The 18,038-nt window shown below is 41.2% G+C and overlaps 1 protein-coding gene across 8 annotated transcripts in view; it reads left to right on the plus strand.

The window, feature by feature from the left end:
• LOC131342514 (uncharacterized) overlaps positions 1-17,168 on the plus strand; it is a 43,991-nt gene extending 26,823 nt beyond the window's left edge. For all 8 annotated transcript variants that reach the window (XM_058373504.1, XM_058373505.1, XM_058373508.1 and 5 more), the window contains 8 exons: positions 6,047-6,095; positions 8,075-8,176; positions 8,268-8,448; positions 10,209-10,840; positions 10,994-11,146; positions 13,096-13,115; positions 13,234-13,399; positions 16,051-17,168. In XM_058373504.1, the coding sequence (XP_058229487.1) occupies positions 6,047-6,095; positions 8,075-8,176; positions 8,268-8,448; positions 10,209-10,840; positions 10,994-11,146; positions 13,096-13,115; positions 13,234-13,399; positions 16,051-16,268 (1,521 nt within the window). In that variant the 3' untranslated portion in view covers positions 16,269-17,168. The remainder of the gene's footprint in view (positions 1-6,046; positions 6,096-8,074; positions 8,177-8,267; positions 8,449-10,208; positions 10,841-10,993; positions 11,147-13,095; positions 13,116-13,233; positions 13,400-16,050) is intronic.
• The last annotated feature ends 870 nt before the right edge of the window (positions 17,169-18,038 follow it).

An 18,038-nucleotide genomic window follows, 5' to 3' on the forward strand; every position in this document is an offset into this window, starting at 1 on the left:
ATGTCACTTACCTGGGGAACACATGGCACAGCAAGGCAGAGCAAAAATGGTTCAGGAATGGTTTGATGACCACAACAACCAGTTTGAGGTGTTGATTCCGCCTCCAAATTTGCCAGATCTTAATCCAATCCAGCATCTGTGTGATGTGCTGGACAAACAAGTCTGATCCACAGAGGCCTCACCTCGCAGCTTACAGGGCTTAAAGGATCTGCTGCTGACATCTTGGTGCCAGATCCCACAGCACACCTTCAGGGATCTAGTAGAGTCCATGCCTTGACGGGTCAGGGCTGTTTTGGCCGCAAAAGGGGAACCGGCACAATATTAGGCAGGTGGTCATAATGTTATGGCTGATCGGTATAAATATATTTGCACATTACATGTAAAGGTCACACAGATGCATCATGTGGTTAACTATATGGAAGTAAAACTTAAAATGAACAAGTCTTAAAATGAACTTTTTTCCGTGCTGACTGAGGGAGTAAATATGACCTTTGTTGACACTGTTTCCATGGTAAGCTTGACATTTGCATGGAATTGCCCTTAAACGTTTCCACTGAGCTCCAGCCGGGTCTCGTCCTTATGAAGGTCTGATGGCTATCAGCCTGTACGGATACGGCACATGATGTTTAGTGGTTTTCAGTACCTTTTCTGCAGAAAAACTGAAACCTAAGAGTCTTCTTGGTTAGAGAAGAATGCAGTAAATCATACCACAAGGCTATTCCTCATAGCTTTGAAAGAAATCTGATTTACTGAAAGAAAGTGACTAAAATAAGGAATTAAGAACATGGACTGATGCTGTTAGAGTAAAGTGCTGAAGCAGAGTGACCACAAGCCACAGATTAGGTTTCTGTAACATACTGCAAGGCTTTTGGTTCTTTCACTACAGCAATTATTAATTATTTATTAAAGCGTTTTTATCCATTTACAGTAACATTTCCATGTTGTAGAACATCCACGAAACAAGTTCTGATCATATAGTCGGTCCCTCACCAGCCTCCCTCTCTGTTAGTAAGGCTAAAAAAAACCCCCAGAAAACACAAAATGTAAATAGCTCTGTCCAGAAGATGTTGGAAAACTTAACAATCGTTACAAACCGATGACAGCGGAGACTCCTAACCATCTCTTTACAGTAAACCTCACCACAATCAACAGTTACCGTTTTGAGTGGCCCATGAATCATACGAGTCCCTGCAAACAAGCTGTTACTATAGAAACGATAACGTGGTAACATGAGTGTATTGATAGGAACCTGTAATCCGCACTGGCAACAGTGTTCGGAAAATTATTAAACACTTTCTGACCAATCAGGGCCCAGAACCCGTGGGTGTAGAATAAATGTAACTTTCTCTTAATTTAAAGGGGAAGTTTTTTATTTCAGGACACTCCTCTCATTAAGAAGAACTGAAAACTGCTTCTAGTTTCTTTTTGGGTAAATTTGTACGAATAGCATTCTGCATTGTGTTTTTATTTTCAGCTCTTTTTGTGTGTAGGCTGTGGTGTGTGTGTGTGTGTGTGTGTGTGTGTGTGTTTTTTTAACTGCAACACTGACATTTAAATGCTGGGATTTCCTGAAGTATAGGAATGGTAGACTTTTATGCTTGCTTTTTTCTTCTTTCTTTTTTCATTTTGAAAAATGTTTGTCTCTGACCTTTCTAAGCGCTCTTCAGATTGTTATCTTTCTTCTGTTTTGGAGATTTGGGCTGCGTTTTATTTTTGTTATCTGTGTTACGCCTCATCTCTAGGATCTCTCCGGGTCCAGGGCGCCAGGATCCCGGAGCTCAGATCGGCTCCTGGACGTTTCTCGCCTGGCACGATATCGGTTCCAGCGCGGCGCCGCTACCAGGAATAAACCATGTGACTGATCCCCGTAACCGGACGCTACGTTCTGCACACGCTCTCCCTCAGAACAGTGTTTGGTGGACGTCACTGTGTTTTTGTCTCTGTGTAATCTCACGTGGCGTGGACGAGTCGCGATCACACTGTCATTGGTCCTGCATGCATCACGTGTTATTACCATAAACTACAACTTTATCCTTAAACATCCTTTTCTCAGCAGGTTCCACAAACTGTCTGGGTTTTAGGATACAGACTGACTCCATCAATCATACCCGAGCTGTAAAAAAAAATACGTTTACATTTATTACAGAAAACACTAACTTTATCATTTTTATATCTGATTGTAGTTACATCTCTCTCTCTTTCTCTCTCCTCTCTCTCTCTCTCTCTTCTCGCTGTACATCTATCTCGCTCTATCTCTCTCCTCTCTCTCTCTCCTCGCTCTGTCTTCTTTGCTCTCTCGATCTTTCTCTCTTCTAACTCTCTCTTCTCTCTCTTCTAACTTTCTCTTCTCTCTCTCCTCTCTCTCTCTTCACTCAGTTTTCACTCTCTCTGTCTCTCATGCTCGCCCTCTCTCACTGTCTCTCCCTTTCTCCCCCTCTCGCTCTCTCGTCTCTCGGTCTCTCGCTCTCTCATCTCTCGCGCTTGCTTTTTTCTGTCTTTCTCTCTCTCTCTCTCTCTCTCCCTCCCTCCCTCTCTCTCTTCTCGCTCTCTCTCTCTTTCTCTCTCTCTCTCTCTCTCTCTCTCTCTCTCTCTCTCTCTCTCCCTCCCTCCCTCTCTCTCTTCTCGCTCTTGCTTTTTTCTGTCTTTCTCTCTCTCTCTCTCTCTCTCTCTCACTCCCATCCTAAAGACCTTCCAATATCAGAAATATTTCTAACAGACTGCTACAGCCTCCTTTCGTAAATGTTTTCTTTCTTAATTAACACTTTTCTTAATACATTTATTAGTATCCACAGATCACGACGTTACAGGTCCCTGTGTGAGAAATGATAAGGGATCAGAATGAGTGCACGAATTGCATAAATGAATACGGTCACAGCTTCTGTTATAAAGAATTAGTCCACACCTTTCTAAGTAAACACCGTCCAGAACCCAGGGCTGTTATGTCAGGTTTTTTTTTTCTTCAAAAAAGAAAAACTGCATCACCCCCACACACACAACTCTTCCGTCTCATTCTGATCCTATAAAGATTATTGTTTTTACTTCACCAACTGACGTCCTTGACTTTTCATGAAACGATATGATCAAGTCTTTTATCTTGTGGATGAAAGAGATGACACACTTCTGCATGTTTCTGCTGTGGTTCGAACTGAGAGGACAATAAGGTTGCTGATTAAAAAAAAAAAAGGCAGAGCAGAGGCTTTCTCTAGCTTTTATTACAAATGTTGCTCTGGGTTAATGAGCAGGGTTCAGTCCCTCAGGCATGGCTTCGGGGTTTTATGTGAAACTCAGAGTTAGTTGGCTCTTCATACAGCAGGTTTCTGGTATGACTGGAGGACATCCAGCCGTGTTTGGGGGATTTTAAACACAACCACAAGTGACTTTTTTTTTTTTTAATGGTCAACTGTACAGTCATTCTCAGTGTGAATTTCTGACCACTGAGCCAGTTGGTTATTTTGTTGTTGTTTTTTTGGAAACCGACAAAATTGCTCTGCCTGACCAAAAAAAAAAAAAAGATGTATGTGAAGATTAACCAGAATGAACGTGGATTCTTCACAAGATTCTCCTCTGCTGTGTGTCTGAGAGATGGCTAGAAAGTTCTGGAAATACGTTTGGGATGGTTTCTGTTGTAAAATCTCACATTTGCATTCTGCTGTAAGCACCAATTTCGAATGAATTAGGGTTTAATCTACTGCAAAACACTTTGGGTTAGAAATAATGTCTGCTTTAGTCTAACTTGTTTTCTCCTCGGAAAGTTCACCAATAAAAAGCGCCCAGAAATATTCAGACTATTGCTCTACACTTTGAAATTATGAGATCTGTTATGTAATTAAGGTATAAATCAAATTCAGGGTACTGAAGTGACCCTGAAGGACTACTCTTGTGCATTTTAATGAGATAAAATAATCCTCAGAACAAAGGTACACTACGTGCACTATAAATGCACATTACCCTACAGGTAAAGGAGACGTACTGAAGGTGCCAAAGGTGTTCGCTAGAGGGTACCACAGCAGTGATAAATAAAGGTCAAGGTATTTCCTGACTATGAGTCAAATGGGATGTAGACGGTTTAAACTGGATCATGCTGCTGAGGTGACAAATCATAACAGGTTTGAGGTATTATATCTAGAAATGATGCACATCCCTTGTCTGAGTGTGTGTGTGTGTGTGTGTGTGAAAAAGAGAGAAGAGGAGTGGCAACTTAAATGGAATAAGTATTGAATGTGTAATGTAGAGAATTCTGTTTTACCTCAGTGTTTATACAGACGTGCTGAGGTAATAAATGTAGGAATGAGAGAGGATGAGTGTATTATAGAGTATGAGTGCTAGATATTTAATGACATGCACTGCTAGTCGAGTGAGGATTTATATGAAATGTACTTTTACCCCAGTGTTTATACAAACGTGCTGAGGTAATAAATGAAGAAATGAGAGAGGATTCGTGTATTATAGAGTGTTCTAAAGTAAGAGAGAGTATGAGTGATATCAGATATTGTATGCCATGCGCTGCAAGTGTGGATTTATATGAAATGTACTTTTACCTCAGCGCAGAAGGCGCATTACTCTAGGGCTGAGGTCATAACGAAACGTGTCTTTATAAAGCCTAACATGGTTAAACGTTAACAATTCATTTTACCTTTCTATCTGTGAGTGTGCATTATTGAAATGAGCCACGTCTGAGAGAGTGTGTGTATGTGTGTGAGAGAGAAAGAAAGTGAGAGAGTGTGTGTGCGCGCGCGCGGACCACGTCACTCGTTTATAAGCGGCAAACTTCGAAACGATTCATTAGACTCGAGCTGATTTTGGATTTATGAAGCAGCAGGATCACTCGATCTCTGAAAGAAAAAATCAAGATGAAATGGTCGCTTTTGCCATGGCTGGTGCTTTTCATCCTGTTGCTTGAAGTAAGCTCTGAATTCTGGTGTCTTTTGCTCAGAAAGTTTGAGTGATGCTCGACTTTAATTGATTAATTAATACTTTGATACCGCGTGTGTGTGCGCGTGCGTCTTTATATATATATATATATATATATATATATATATATATATATATATATATATATATATATATACATATATATATATATATAATGTAAGACTTTTCTCTGTGCATGCCTTTTATTCATGTTCCTGTGATGAAATGAAGGATCATCATTTTTTCTGCTGATTAGACCCGAGTGCACCTGTAATCTCGATTAAACTTCTGTCGGCTTAGCAGGCGATTTTCAGGTCCAACATCCTCGTATCTAATTCATGCTGAGCCATTTCTCACAGCACAGTATGTAGGTTAGCCCTAAAGGCATCAAAGAATTTCCAGGCATTTGAGAGATGATTGTTCAGTATGTGGCGATGTGGTACAGATTTACTGGTAGGATTCACACTCATCTCTAGCCTTCAGCACTATTTATCTGACATGGCTTGCTTTTCTGATCTGCTTCCAGATATTCTAAAACAGATCATAGTGGTGAAGTTTTCTTTTTTCGGTTGGTTTGTGTGTGTGTGTGTTTTTTCACAGTGCACCACACACACTTATCATTGAACGCTACCCCCAAACCTTTAACACAGTGCAGAACATCTTTAGTATGTATATATATATATATATATATTGTGGTTATCAGATCAGATATGTAAAAAGGTTGTTGTTTTTTTTTGTACCGGCCACATAGTTTCCTGAAGGTTTTAGTGCATCCTGATGTAAAGAGCCATCTGTTTCCTCATCCATTCATCTTGTACATTACACAGTGACATGCCTTGCTGCAAAGTGCACTTTTTTCTCTTCTTCCTTTTAATTCATAAATGAGTGCGGTTTAGCGGTGCATTGTTTTTGGACTGCTGCCACAAGAAGCTTCAACAACCTGGTGGTGGAGTATACAGTGCTGTCATTTGGTTGTGTTCGCGGGTTTGGCTTGGTTAAAACAGCGTGTACAAATTCCCAGAAATGATTTGAGGCTCCACGGTAGATGTGTTAGCACTTTGTCAGTGCTGATTGTGTCAGAATTGACTCAAAGCGGATTAAGAAACGATCCAACTAACCTTCTGTCTCCTTTTAGATCCCTCCAGCAGATACCAAGGCAGCTTGTCAGCTGTCATGTCCGCATGGTAAGTTTGAGCAACAGGCATGACACTTACTTGAGAAAATTATGCAGTTCATACAGGTGACGTCATAAATAAACAAATAATGGGACTGGCATTTAGAGGATTTCCACAGAAGCGTCACATGTACGACATCACACTCTTATATCAGCTTGTGTGTCTGAGGTGTATATGCAAATCCCTTGGTCCTTTTCCCGTTATGGTCTGTTCACTCATGAATGGAATGTTCTTGTGTACAGACTGTCAGTTATTGTGTAAATAAAAAGGAAATATCATCAAGCATCAGCATGTAGCATGCAGGCCTTTTTCAGAACACAACCCTAGCAAACAGGCTTTTTTTGCATGAGTAATGCTTACAAACTTTGCTTACAAACACATCTGTACTGTTGATGTGGCTGTGCATAGCTCACACCAGACCTTTATCTGTTACACCATCTGAGTGAGCCTTTTAATCAGGAAAAAAAAGAGGCATGTGAAGGGGAACTGGAACGTTTACTCACTGACCCACCCTTCAGTTCAGAAGTTCAGAACAAAAACGTGGGGCAGATCTTTCTTTTATTTTTGACTGACCTCATAGTTCAATCTACATACATGATTTACATAGACACACACACACACATATATATATATATATATATATCTTTCTTTTTTTTTGACTGACCTCATAGTTCAATCTACATACATGATTTACATAGACACACACACACATATATATATATATATATATCTTTCTTTTTTTTTGACTGACCTCATAGTTCAATCTACATACATGATTTACATAGACACACACACACACATATATATATATATATATCTTTCTTTCTTTTTTTGACTGACCTCATAGTTCAATCTACATACATGATTTACATAGACACACACACACACATATATATATATATATATATATATATATATATATATATATATATATATATATATATATATATCTTTCTTTTTTTTTGACTGACCTCATAGTTCAATCTACATACATGATTTACATAGACACACACACACACATATATATATATATATATATATATATATATATATATATATATCTTTCTTTCTTTTTTTGACTGACCTCATAGTTCAATCTACATACATGATTTACATAGACACACACACACACATATATATATATATATATGTGTGTGTGTGTGTCTATGTAAATCATGTATGTAGATTGAACTATGAGGTCAGTCAAAAAAAGAAAGAAAGATATATATATATATATAGATATATATCACACCCATTCTGAGTCAGGAGCTGCTTCGCTGCACTCACCCGCTTAATCTCTAAATCTGTTAATTCTCATCTTGTTTACCAGCAAACTTCGATGTCAAACTTGTTTTTACTGTCAGCATCGGATTTCTGAGCTGTCCTCTTTGTGTTACTTGAAAAAGAAAAGTTTGGCCAGTCATTTCTGAACCAGGCGTACAGTCATTGTGTAGTGCAGGTGGCAGCCTCATGGCAAGTCGTGTTATGACAGCTGAGCTGAGTTAGTGAGGGATCAGACACCAGTGTGTTTACTGACACAAGCCACAGCAAGTCTTTTTATATATTTTAAATAACTAAAACACACCTTTTACTTTTTTTCTGTTTGTGTTGTTGAACATCCATCGTACAAGTCCACGTTTTATAGCAGCTGTAAATACTCTTTCCCTCACGACCATCGCTTCTGTTAACATTTCTGTCTTTGACACAAAAAGAATCGTAGCTGTTCATGTTACAGAGAAACCACGAAGAAGCGTAAACTCCACTGTCCTGAAAGTTTTTTATCTCTGACCCGGCTTTGACACTGGGGACTCCTTCCATAGACGTTGAATAAACAAACGTCTCCTTATCTAAAAACTTAAGGTGGAAGTTAAAAACATTTCCTCAGATGAATCCAGCACTGTATAACTCTCTCTCTTTCTCTCTCTCTCTCTCTCTCTATATATATAGTAACCCCGAAAAAGCTTATACTGTCTTCTTCTTCTGTTCAGGCTTCCAGAAGGATTGTACATGCAAGAAATGTCCCAGCGGACAGTTCTGGTCTCAGATGAACGGAAGGGGCATGTGTAAAAAGTGCCAGACCCCTTGCACACGTAAGATTGTGAAAATGTGAAAAAGATTGCGATTAGGAGTGTGCTCAATCAAGGACTTGTTTATGGACCGTGTGTGTGTGTGTGTTTGCAGAGATGAAAAACCTAATGGAAATAACCGCCTGCACGGACAACACTGACCGTAGCTGCAAGTGCAAACCCGGCTACTACTGCGAGAGTCCGGTGAGCGGGACCTGCAGGAGGGACTGTGAGCCGTGCATCAACGGGTTCACCGACACGTCTAACCTCAACACATCCTGCTGGCCGTACAGGGAGTAAGTGCTTAGAGATAACGATCTTCTCTATCTGATAACATTACTGAGATATGGTGTGAGAGGGCAAATCAGGATAACATTTTATTATTATTGTTCTGCAAGTAAATGTTTCTCTCTGGATACATCACGTTTCTCTCAAACAGCAGCACACAGATCAGTGAAGCAGAACCTTCACCAGCAAGGCCTACAACCTTCATGAGCACTTCTCTGAAATTCCCTGAGCATGGGAGTTTTCTTTTTTGTTCAGCACTCATGCTCTGCTCAGAACACTGCTATAACACGACATACCCATGGCTTTACTGAGCTTAACCTCCAGCTGTGTCATTCTGAACAGAAACATCTGCATCAGGTGGATTTCAGCGTTTATCTCTCTCTCTCTCTCTCTCACTCTCTCTCTCTCTCTCTCTCTCTCTCTCTCTCACTCTCTCTCTCTCTCCTGGATTCGTGCACTCGTGCATTTACATATCTACTTTGAGCAAAGATTCTGTTTCAGTGCTGAGAGAGAGAGAGAGAGAGAGAAAGAGAGTGAGGGTGTGTGACTTTTTACTTTCCAGATGTGTAAAAAAATAAATGTAAATTGTAAATGTAAATTTTGTAAAACCCTGAGTAAGTCGAGTTCGTTGATGATGAGCAAGTCGAGAATTGATGAAAACACAGGTCAGATATGAAGCTTTCAGGAAGAAGAAAAGCTATGTTCGTTAACATGAGAGCGTGAATATTTCTTTATATTAAAGAAATCTAATAAATCTCATGTCTAATCAATATCTTTATCTTTTGGGGGAAAGGAAACAGTAAATAACCTAGAAAAACAAGGCCAGCGGTAGCAGGAAGGAGGAAACCATTCTGATGTGTAGATGTGTAAAGTGGTGGGAATTTTGGCTCTTGTCAGTGAGTCAGATCAATTGACTCACCTTCAAGAGTGAATTTGACTCAATCCTTTTGTGATCGAAGACTTCGTCTGGTGTTTTAATAAATGTGCTATGAATAAAAAATAATTCTCCCTAAATAGATTCGTTTTTCATTTATCCTTAAAGCGAGGTTAACGGAACACACATATGTGTAAAAAAACAGGCTCATGTACAGGAGCCCAACTGGTAGAGTCGACTCATTTGCAGATGATGCATCACTAATAACGCAGGTTTCATTCCATTCCAGCTTCGGTGGAGTCACTCATACCTCATAGCTTTTATAAGATTAAATAAGAATTTACCGTCTGCTCTCTCACTGGGTGCCATCTTTTAACCAGAAACATTCTCTCTCGTGAAGTGAATCATAAGTGAATAAGAAATGTCGTCTCTTAGAGTTCTTCCCAGAGGATAAAAATTAAACCTTAAAGCCTACAGAGAAAAAAAAAACCAATTAACCAATCATCCAACCAAAGACAACAGTGAAAATATTTATGCATCATGTGGATTCCAGTTGTTACGTAACATGAGAAGGAGATCAGGCTTCTGGTCTCATGGACCATCGACACGTCTTCTCCACTGTAACAAAATGTTCTGAATGAAACAAAATGCTATTGAGGTCACAGGATCTGTGTAATCACATTACTCCAGACCCTTGACGTATTTGAGCTGATATCTAACTGATAGTAAAATCAACCAGAATGCCGTACAGAGTGCTGATTCTGTGGAAGACGTGTGGGTTGAGCTGAACTCATGGCTTTTGTAGGTGTTCTCGGTGAAAACCCCAACACCTACCATGTGTGAGGATGATTTTTGCTGACGTCTCACTGCTTCTGTGTTCTGTCTTTCTCTCAGTTGTGAGAGATTACGGATGGTGGTGATTTCAGAAGGAACTCCCACTGCGGATCGTGTGTGTGGATATAAGGCCACTCACAAGCTGGAAACCCAGACCTCGGACAAGCTGTTCACAACGAAGAAGACGGACATGAAGGACACAACGAATAAGACGGACATGCTGGACACAAAGAATAAGACGGACATGCTGGACACAACGAATAAGACGGACATGCTGGACACAACGAATAAGACGGACATGCTGGACACAACGAATAAGACGGACATGCTGGACACAAAGAATAAGACGGACATGCTGGACACAAAGAATAAGACGGACATGCTGGACACAACAAATAAGACGGACATGCCGGACACAACGAAGAAGATGGACACGCCATACATAACAAATAAGACGGACACACCAGACACAACGAAGAAGAGGGATGCGCCAGACATGCCATACGCAAAGAAAGAGCCACGTGTACTGGACACTACGAGTAAAATGTACACATCAGACACATCCTACAACATAACACAGAGACCCCTGTCCTCTACCCACACAACCCACATCATTCAGTCATCAGACAGCCCTACAGTCACATCTGTAGCATCTGAGACCACAGCTGTATCGGGCCAGAGTGCTGACATAGGTAATAATGCTTGTCAAAATAATATAGTGACATAATACGCTTTATATTATATTTTTATATTATTTATTATCACATCTCCACCTACTTGTTCTGTTTTAGTACTCATAGTACAAGTTTTCTGCCATCATAAGGTGCATGAGTGTTTTTTTCCAGTTTCTCCAGCAGAGGGCTCTGATCAGTCATCGGAGCCCCCTACGAAGACCACTTGGATCATTCTGTGTGTGTTCCTCCTGGGCCTGTGTCTACTGCTGTATCTGTTCAGGAAGTGCAAAAGAAGATCCATCAAGTACAAACTGGAGTGTGCAGGTCTGTACCCAAAATGCACTGCACACACCAAGAATAATAACAAACATATTTCTGGTGCAGAATTTGCAAATAAATAGCACATGATCAAGTAGATAAAACAAGATGTGTGTGTGTTTGGTGCTTGATCCTGCCTTTTTATTATCCCACTAATAGAAATTTCTCTCCTAGCATGACACAGATCTGAGTTTTGATCTGATCAGGAATGAGTGTATTAGTCTTTTCACATGTGGTCCTAGACACAGATCGGATTCGTATCCGATACCCGGTCATGTGACGTGAAAGTGACTCATCAGATTTCACGTGAATTCATGCGGATTTTTTCCCGCTGTGTATATGCATTTCACTGTCATCATCACCATCTAGTGTTGGCAGAGCAGCAGCACAACAGCACAGGAGCGCAACTGAAACAGCTGTGGAAGGATGTGGAAACTGGTGACTTACACTGACCATCACACCCATATGCGGTTCTTCCCCAAACTCCAACCACACACATTTATACACTCTGTACGCTGTAGCGTTACAATTTCCCTACAAACGCCCAAACCTTGCTCCAGCATGACGATGCTCCTGTGCATCACAAAGACCCTGAGCTCCATGGTCTGAAGGTGAAGTTTGGAGAAAGTGGAGTGTCCTGTACAGAGCCCTGACTCTGACTCAACCCCACTGGGATGAACTGGAACTGGAGTCTCCTCAACATCCCGACATCTGAGAGTCTGATCTCACTGATGCTTTTTTAGCTGAATGATCACTAATCCCCACAGCCATGATCCAACATCTAGTCTAAAGCTTTCCAGAGAAGAGAAGAGAAGAGAAGAGAAGAGAAGAGAAGAGAAGAGAAGAGAAGAGAAGAGAAGAGAAGAGAAGAGAAGAGAAGAGAAGAGAAGAGAAGAGAAGAGAATGGACATGGATCACTAGCAGAAAAAAATCCAAAGAGACTGGAAGTCTGGAAGGTGACCGTAACCTTCATCTCCTCTTGCATGCTAGACCTGATGATCTACTTTCACTTGGAGCTTCTGCACTCAGGACTTGGTCTTGGAGACCCTTCAGTGTTTAATCTCTGTAGATTTCCAGTGAAGAGCTGCTGCTGTAATCATAAAGACGTTCCTGCGCTCATCCCAGAAATCTCATCTAGAACATCCTTTAAACACATCACGATTTAGAACCTCGCTCTATAACCCGTGACACAGATGAGGACGTGATCTCTCTCAGGGTTCAGTCTCAGGAAGTGTTTCAACACACACAGACACACAAACACACACACACTTATGATTTATTCATGCATCTTCCTCGACCCGGCTGCGTAAACATGGGTGGATTTTTTAAAAAATATTTCTCACACCGACTTCTGGAAATAAGTTCACACACATATATATACATATATTTATATATTTTTCTTTCCCCACCGACCTGACCCGACTCAACATCCTGCACTTTCCTCTGATGCCCACGTGTTATTCTGACCGGCAGAAACGAGGACCTCGTTAAACTTTTGCTATTTATGCAACAAAAATTCCCTTGCATGCAAAATACATTTGTGATGAGCGTTCCTCTGCATGCAGGAATAGAAGCAAAGCTGAAATCTGATTAGAAAGTCTTTGGTGCACCTTTCTGTCTAAAATAAAGCCAAAATCAGCATTCAGGCTCTGGTAGTGGAATCTCCCTCGCTCTGGCTCTTACTGTAAACCGCACTGGCTCAGAACTCACGTGCTCTCTTTCCCATTAAAGCGCACAACCTTTAGAGTTTCAGAATTACATCCTGGCGAGTGTTTGATACAACCTGAGAAACCACTGGAGTGCTTTAAGTCGAGTGTTTAACACATTTATCTCGGGCGTGTTGTAATGAACTTTCACTTTATGACAATGCAATATTTAAATCAGTCACGGTGCTTTTATGAGAACAGAAAACAACTGAGGAGAATCTCATTATTACTCTTCTCTTCTCTCTTCAGGTCGAGTCTTTGCAAGATATGTGAGTGACTTTATTATCTCCTTTTTTCTTTTTTTGCTTAGGATTGCACAAGTCGTTTTGATGACACAGACAAAAAAAAAGAAGCTCATTTCTGCTTTGTTCTCGCTCTGTGCTGCAGCCCGGGTTCCCTAACTCCAACACGGAGACGCTGTTACCTACGAGCAACGTCACCAACACCGGTAGAGAGGTCAGAGAAGTCCAGGGTCAGGGTTGTTCCCCGGGGAAAATTCAGCAGGTGAACATGGAGCATGTCGGGAAAGCGGACGGTATCAACAACAACATCGGTGAGAGGAGGAGCTTAACGGTTTGATAGCTGGTTTGTTTTCGTGCAGATGTTCCACATCAGCCGCAGATTCAAAAGTTCATGCCGGGATTTTAGACGCACACTTCTCTTTATCTGTTCTGTTTATATCATCAACTTTTTTTGTTGTAAGAACCAGCCGAGTCATCACTGCACTTAATCAGTCCAGAAAAACATTTCCTCTTCCCTTTCTGAGGTTTTTTGTCTCCGATCATGAAATTCAGTGCTATTTCTTCAGCTGAATAACTCACATGAACGCATGCGATTGGCTGAAACAGTCCATCTGCTACAGACGCCACAGTGACTGCTGATACAGCCAGACTAAAACAAGACTGAAATTAGTTATAAATGTCTAAAAACAGGTTTAATAATCTTAGATTATTGTTTATTACATGCTTATTGTCATCTTTAAAAAGAAAAACCTGATCTTCCTCTTCTTCCTGGGGATTCTAATGATGTGTGAAGTGCTAGATCAGTGGTTAGACCTCCAGGCTGAGTGAGGCCCCTGAGCGGGTTCCCTGAATAAGGCCCTTAAGTGAGGCCCCCAAGTGAGGGCCCTGAGCAAGACCCCTGAGCAAGACCCCTGAGCAAGATTCCTGAGTAAGGCCCCTACGTTAGGTCCCTGAAAGAAGTCCCTGAGCGAGGCCCCTGAGTAAGGTCCCTGAGCGAGGCCCCTGAGTAAGGTCCCTGAGCGAGGCCCATTAACCCTAAACTACTTAGTTGTATTAATGAGATAAATGTAAACTGCTGTGAAGTCTGCTAACTGCCAAAATGTCACGTTTGTGTGTGAGTGAGTGAGTTAGTGTGTGTGTGTGTGTTTGGTGCTTGATCCTGCCTTTTTGTTATCCCACTAATAGAAATTTCTCTCCTAGCATGACACAGATCTGAGTTTTGATCTGATCAGGAATGAGTGTATTAGTGTTTTCACATGTGGTCCTAGACACAGATCAGAGTGTGTGTGTGTGTGAGAGAGAGAGGGAAGGTGTGTGTGTGTGCGAATATATAAATATCTGTGTGTGGGTTTGTGAGTGAGTTTGTGTGTCTGTGTGTGTGGGTGGGTGTGACTGAGAATTAATAAGTATGTATGTAGGGGGGTTTGTGAGTGAGTGTGTGTGTGTGTGTGTGAGTGTGTGTGTGTGTTTATGTGTGAGTGAGAGTGTGTGTGTGTTTTTGAATAAGTGTGTGTGTGTTTACAGTGTGTGTGTGTGTTTTTGAATAAGTGTGTGTGTGTTTGTGTGAGTGAGAGAGTGTGTGTGTGTGTGTGTGTTTTTGAATAAGTGTGTGTGTGTTTATGTGTGAGTGAGAGAGGGTGTGTGTGTGTGTTTTTGAATAAGTGTGTGCATGTTTATGTGTGAGTGAGAGTGTGTGTGTGTTTCTGAATAAGTGTGTGTGTGTGTTTATGTGTGTGTGAATGGGTGAGAGAGAGTGTGCATGTGTGAATATATAAATATGTGTGTGTGGGTTTGTGTGTGTGTGTGTGTTTGTGTTTGCTTGAATAAGTGTGTGTGTGTGTGTATGTGTGTGTGTGTGTGTGTGTGTGCAGAGTTAGCAGTAAGGCCAGTCACATGATCTGGTGTGAAGGTTTGTGTGTTTCTCCTTTATCAGCAGGTAAATGTAAGCTCGTGAGTTGGTTTAATTGTTCTTGCCTCTTCTTTCCACACCATTTCCCTCGTCCTGATTGTTTTCTCAGTTCGTATTTATTTTTATTAATTTTACACATTGGGTGTTGGACATCCTAAAAAAAAAAGAAAAAAAGTTCTAAAAAAAGTTCAGGCCACCCTTGGCGACTCAACTTCCTGTCATCATCGGAGCCAAGCTCCAGTACACTTTGTCAACGCAGGTCTTGTTTTTGCAGTTTGGGAACGAAACTACGAGGGGTTAACTTACAGAAGTGAAATTAGCCGTTCCTAACACGCATTTCTGTAGTGACTAATGCAGAGAACTCAGACTTACCACTGGAATTCATATCAACTGGGACAGCAGTCTCATTTACACTGATCAGGCATAACATTATGACCACCTACCACTGTGTATTCTGACCCCTTTCTATCAGAACCAGCATTAACTTCTTCAGCAATTTGAGCAACAGTAGCTCGTCTGTTGGATCGGATCACACAGGTCAGCCTTCTCTCCCCACACGCATCAATGAGCCTTGACCGCCCATGACCCTGTCACCGGTTCACCACTGTTCCTTTTGATAGATACTGACCACTGCAGACCAGGAACACCCCAGAAGAGCTGCAGTTTTGGAGATGCTCTGATCCAGTGGTCTAGCCATCACAATTTGGTCCTTCGTCAAACTCGCTCAAATCCTTATGCTTGTCCATTTTTCCTGCTTCTAACATCAACTTTGAGGACAAAATGTTGCCGTACTGCCTAATATATCCCACCCACTAACAGGTGCCATGAGGAGATACTCAGTCTTATTCACTTCACCTCTCACTGCTCACAATGCTATGCTTGATCGGTGTATTTCTGTTACACTACTATTTGTCACTCCTTACACACTTCATTATGGCTTTAATAATAACAAATTGATGAATGAAAGTTTTTAGTTTCTGTGTCCCAGATTTTTCCCCTTGTGTTGATGGCTAATCGTGCTGAATCACTGAACTGATCTTCTTGCTGCTGCAGGTTCTATCGTCATCTACTCCCCCGGGATGGTGATCCTCGGCTCGAACTCGAGCGAGAAAAAAGAAGAGGCGGAGACGAGCAGTGAAGACGCCAGCGAGGTCACACGTCTCATGAGCGTTCCTCAGCAGGAATCCAGCTCCGAGGAAGACATCCGATTGGCTACGCAGGAAGAATTGGGCAAGGAGCTCAGCATCCCAGTCCCCGCTACCAGCAAATGAACACTGACGTCGGCTCGAGCGAATAGGAATGAACGAGTCAGGATGCGCCTCAAGAGACGCCGAGTCTCTTTGCTAGGCCGTGGCTTGTTGAAAAACCCGTCCTGTAACAGCGGAGAGATGAAACTCTCGCCGTGAATTAGGGCATTTGTTTAGCACTGTGACTTTCAGGGTGTTTTTTTTTTTTCTTCTTCCTCTTCTCAGTGTGGGAGGCAGTGTGAAGACGTTGTAAGAAAAACTCCCAGGTTGCTATAGCAATGAGATGTACTGTAAATATTAATATATATGAGAAAATGTTAGCATGATATTATCGGAAATATCGCTCGGTTTTGTGTTAGTCGTTAGACACTTTTGTGACAGAGAGACAGACAGACAGAAAGACAGACAGCCCTGGTTTTTCTGACTGATGATGTGTGGGTGCACCAGAGCACCGAGCTAAATATACCTCAGTGTGATATAAAAAGACTGCTGAATGTCACCGCTGCACATGTCTCCCTCACGGTTCACTGTCCCGGCAGAACGGAGGCTGCTCTCTATTACTGCTGTGCAGTTGTTGTTGTTGTTGTTTTTTTTTTCTTCTTTCCACTGTGCGGATTTACAGTGATCAGTTTCGGTAGGGTTTTTATTATCCAAAGCATCTTATAATATAACGTTCCACAGCATCCAGGCTGAGCGTGCTGCAGCTCTAGAGCCCTGCATTGGTTTTCTGGCAGGTCTGGAATTTACAGTAACCTCAGCACTGAGTCACCAGCATCCCACCACACAGGCATTTCTTTAGAAGTAAACAGGAAGTCCTTATCATTTCAATCACAACTCTTTTCACATTTCTAGACTAAGATATATATATATATGAATGGAAAAGAAATATTACTATAACACACACACACACACACACACACACACACACACACACACATATATATATATATATATATATATATATATATATATATATATATATATGTGTGTGTGTGTGTGTTATAGTAATATTTCTTTTCCATTCATGCTAACTTTCCTGACAATTTTTCCATCAAACTTTAATCCATTTTTAGTTACAGTTAATGTTGTGCATAAACTCCTCCATCCTGAAGACTCTCTTTCCCTGTTAGAGCTTCACCCCTGACTGTTACACAGTTAGCTCTAACACGGGAGACTCCTTCTGTAAACATTAAACAAACATCTCCTGAGAGAAAACCTACTCTGTACATCTCCAGACTCTACAGATGCTGCTGCTGGGTGACTTTGTTTGTTGTTGAGCTTCATGTGAAGGGGAAACTTATTTCAGTTTTGGAAAGTCTCTAGTGTTCAGACCTTGTCAGAATTTCACCATGTGAAGGGTTTTCCCAAGGTATCACATAAACACACACACACACACACGCAGGCTTGTGTTTCTGCCAGTTGTTCATTTTGGCACTTCTCAGTGTGTAAATCTGAATCAGGGATTGTTTAAACACCAGCTCGTGTTGATACGTGAACTCGGTCACGTGTGCACACATTTTGCACAGCTTCATTTGCTATAAAAAGACATCCGATGACGTGCTCAGACCATGACCTCCGTAGAACCTGTATGCTGAACTAGCTAATTTAGCTAAATATATATATAAATATATGTATATAAATAAATAAATATATTGTATCCTATTTTCAAAGGCTTAGGAGCTATTATTAAATGAATCAATGAAAATATTCTGAGGCACATTTAGCCCACAATCCCATGGGTGTTAACCTGTCACTGTCGACTAGCACTGACCTAGCTGGCTAGGGACAAGGTGG

Source organism: Hemibagrus wyckioides, linkage group LG21, assembly GCF_019097595.1.
Source record: "Hemibagrus wyckioides isolate EC202008001 linkage group LG21, SWU_Hwy_1.0, whole genome shotgun sequence".
NCBI lineage: Eukaryota > Metazoa > Chordata > Actinopteri > Siluriformes > Bagridae > Hemibagrus > Hemibagrus wyckioides.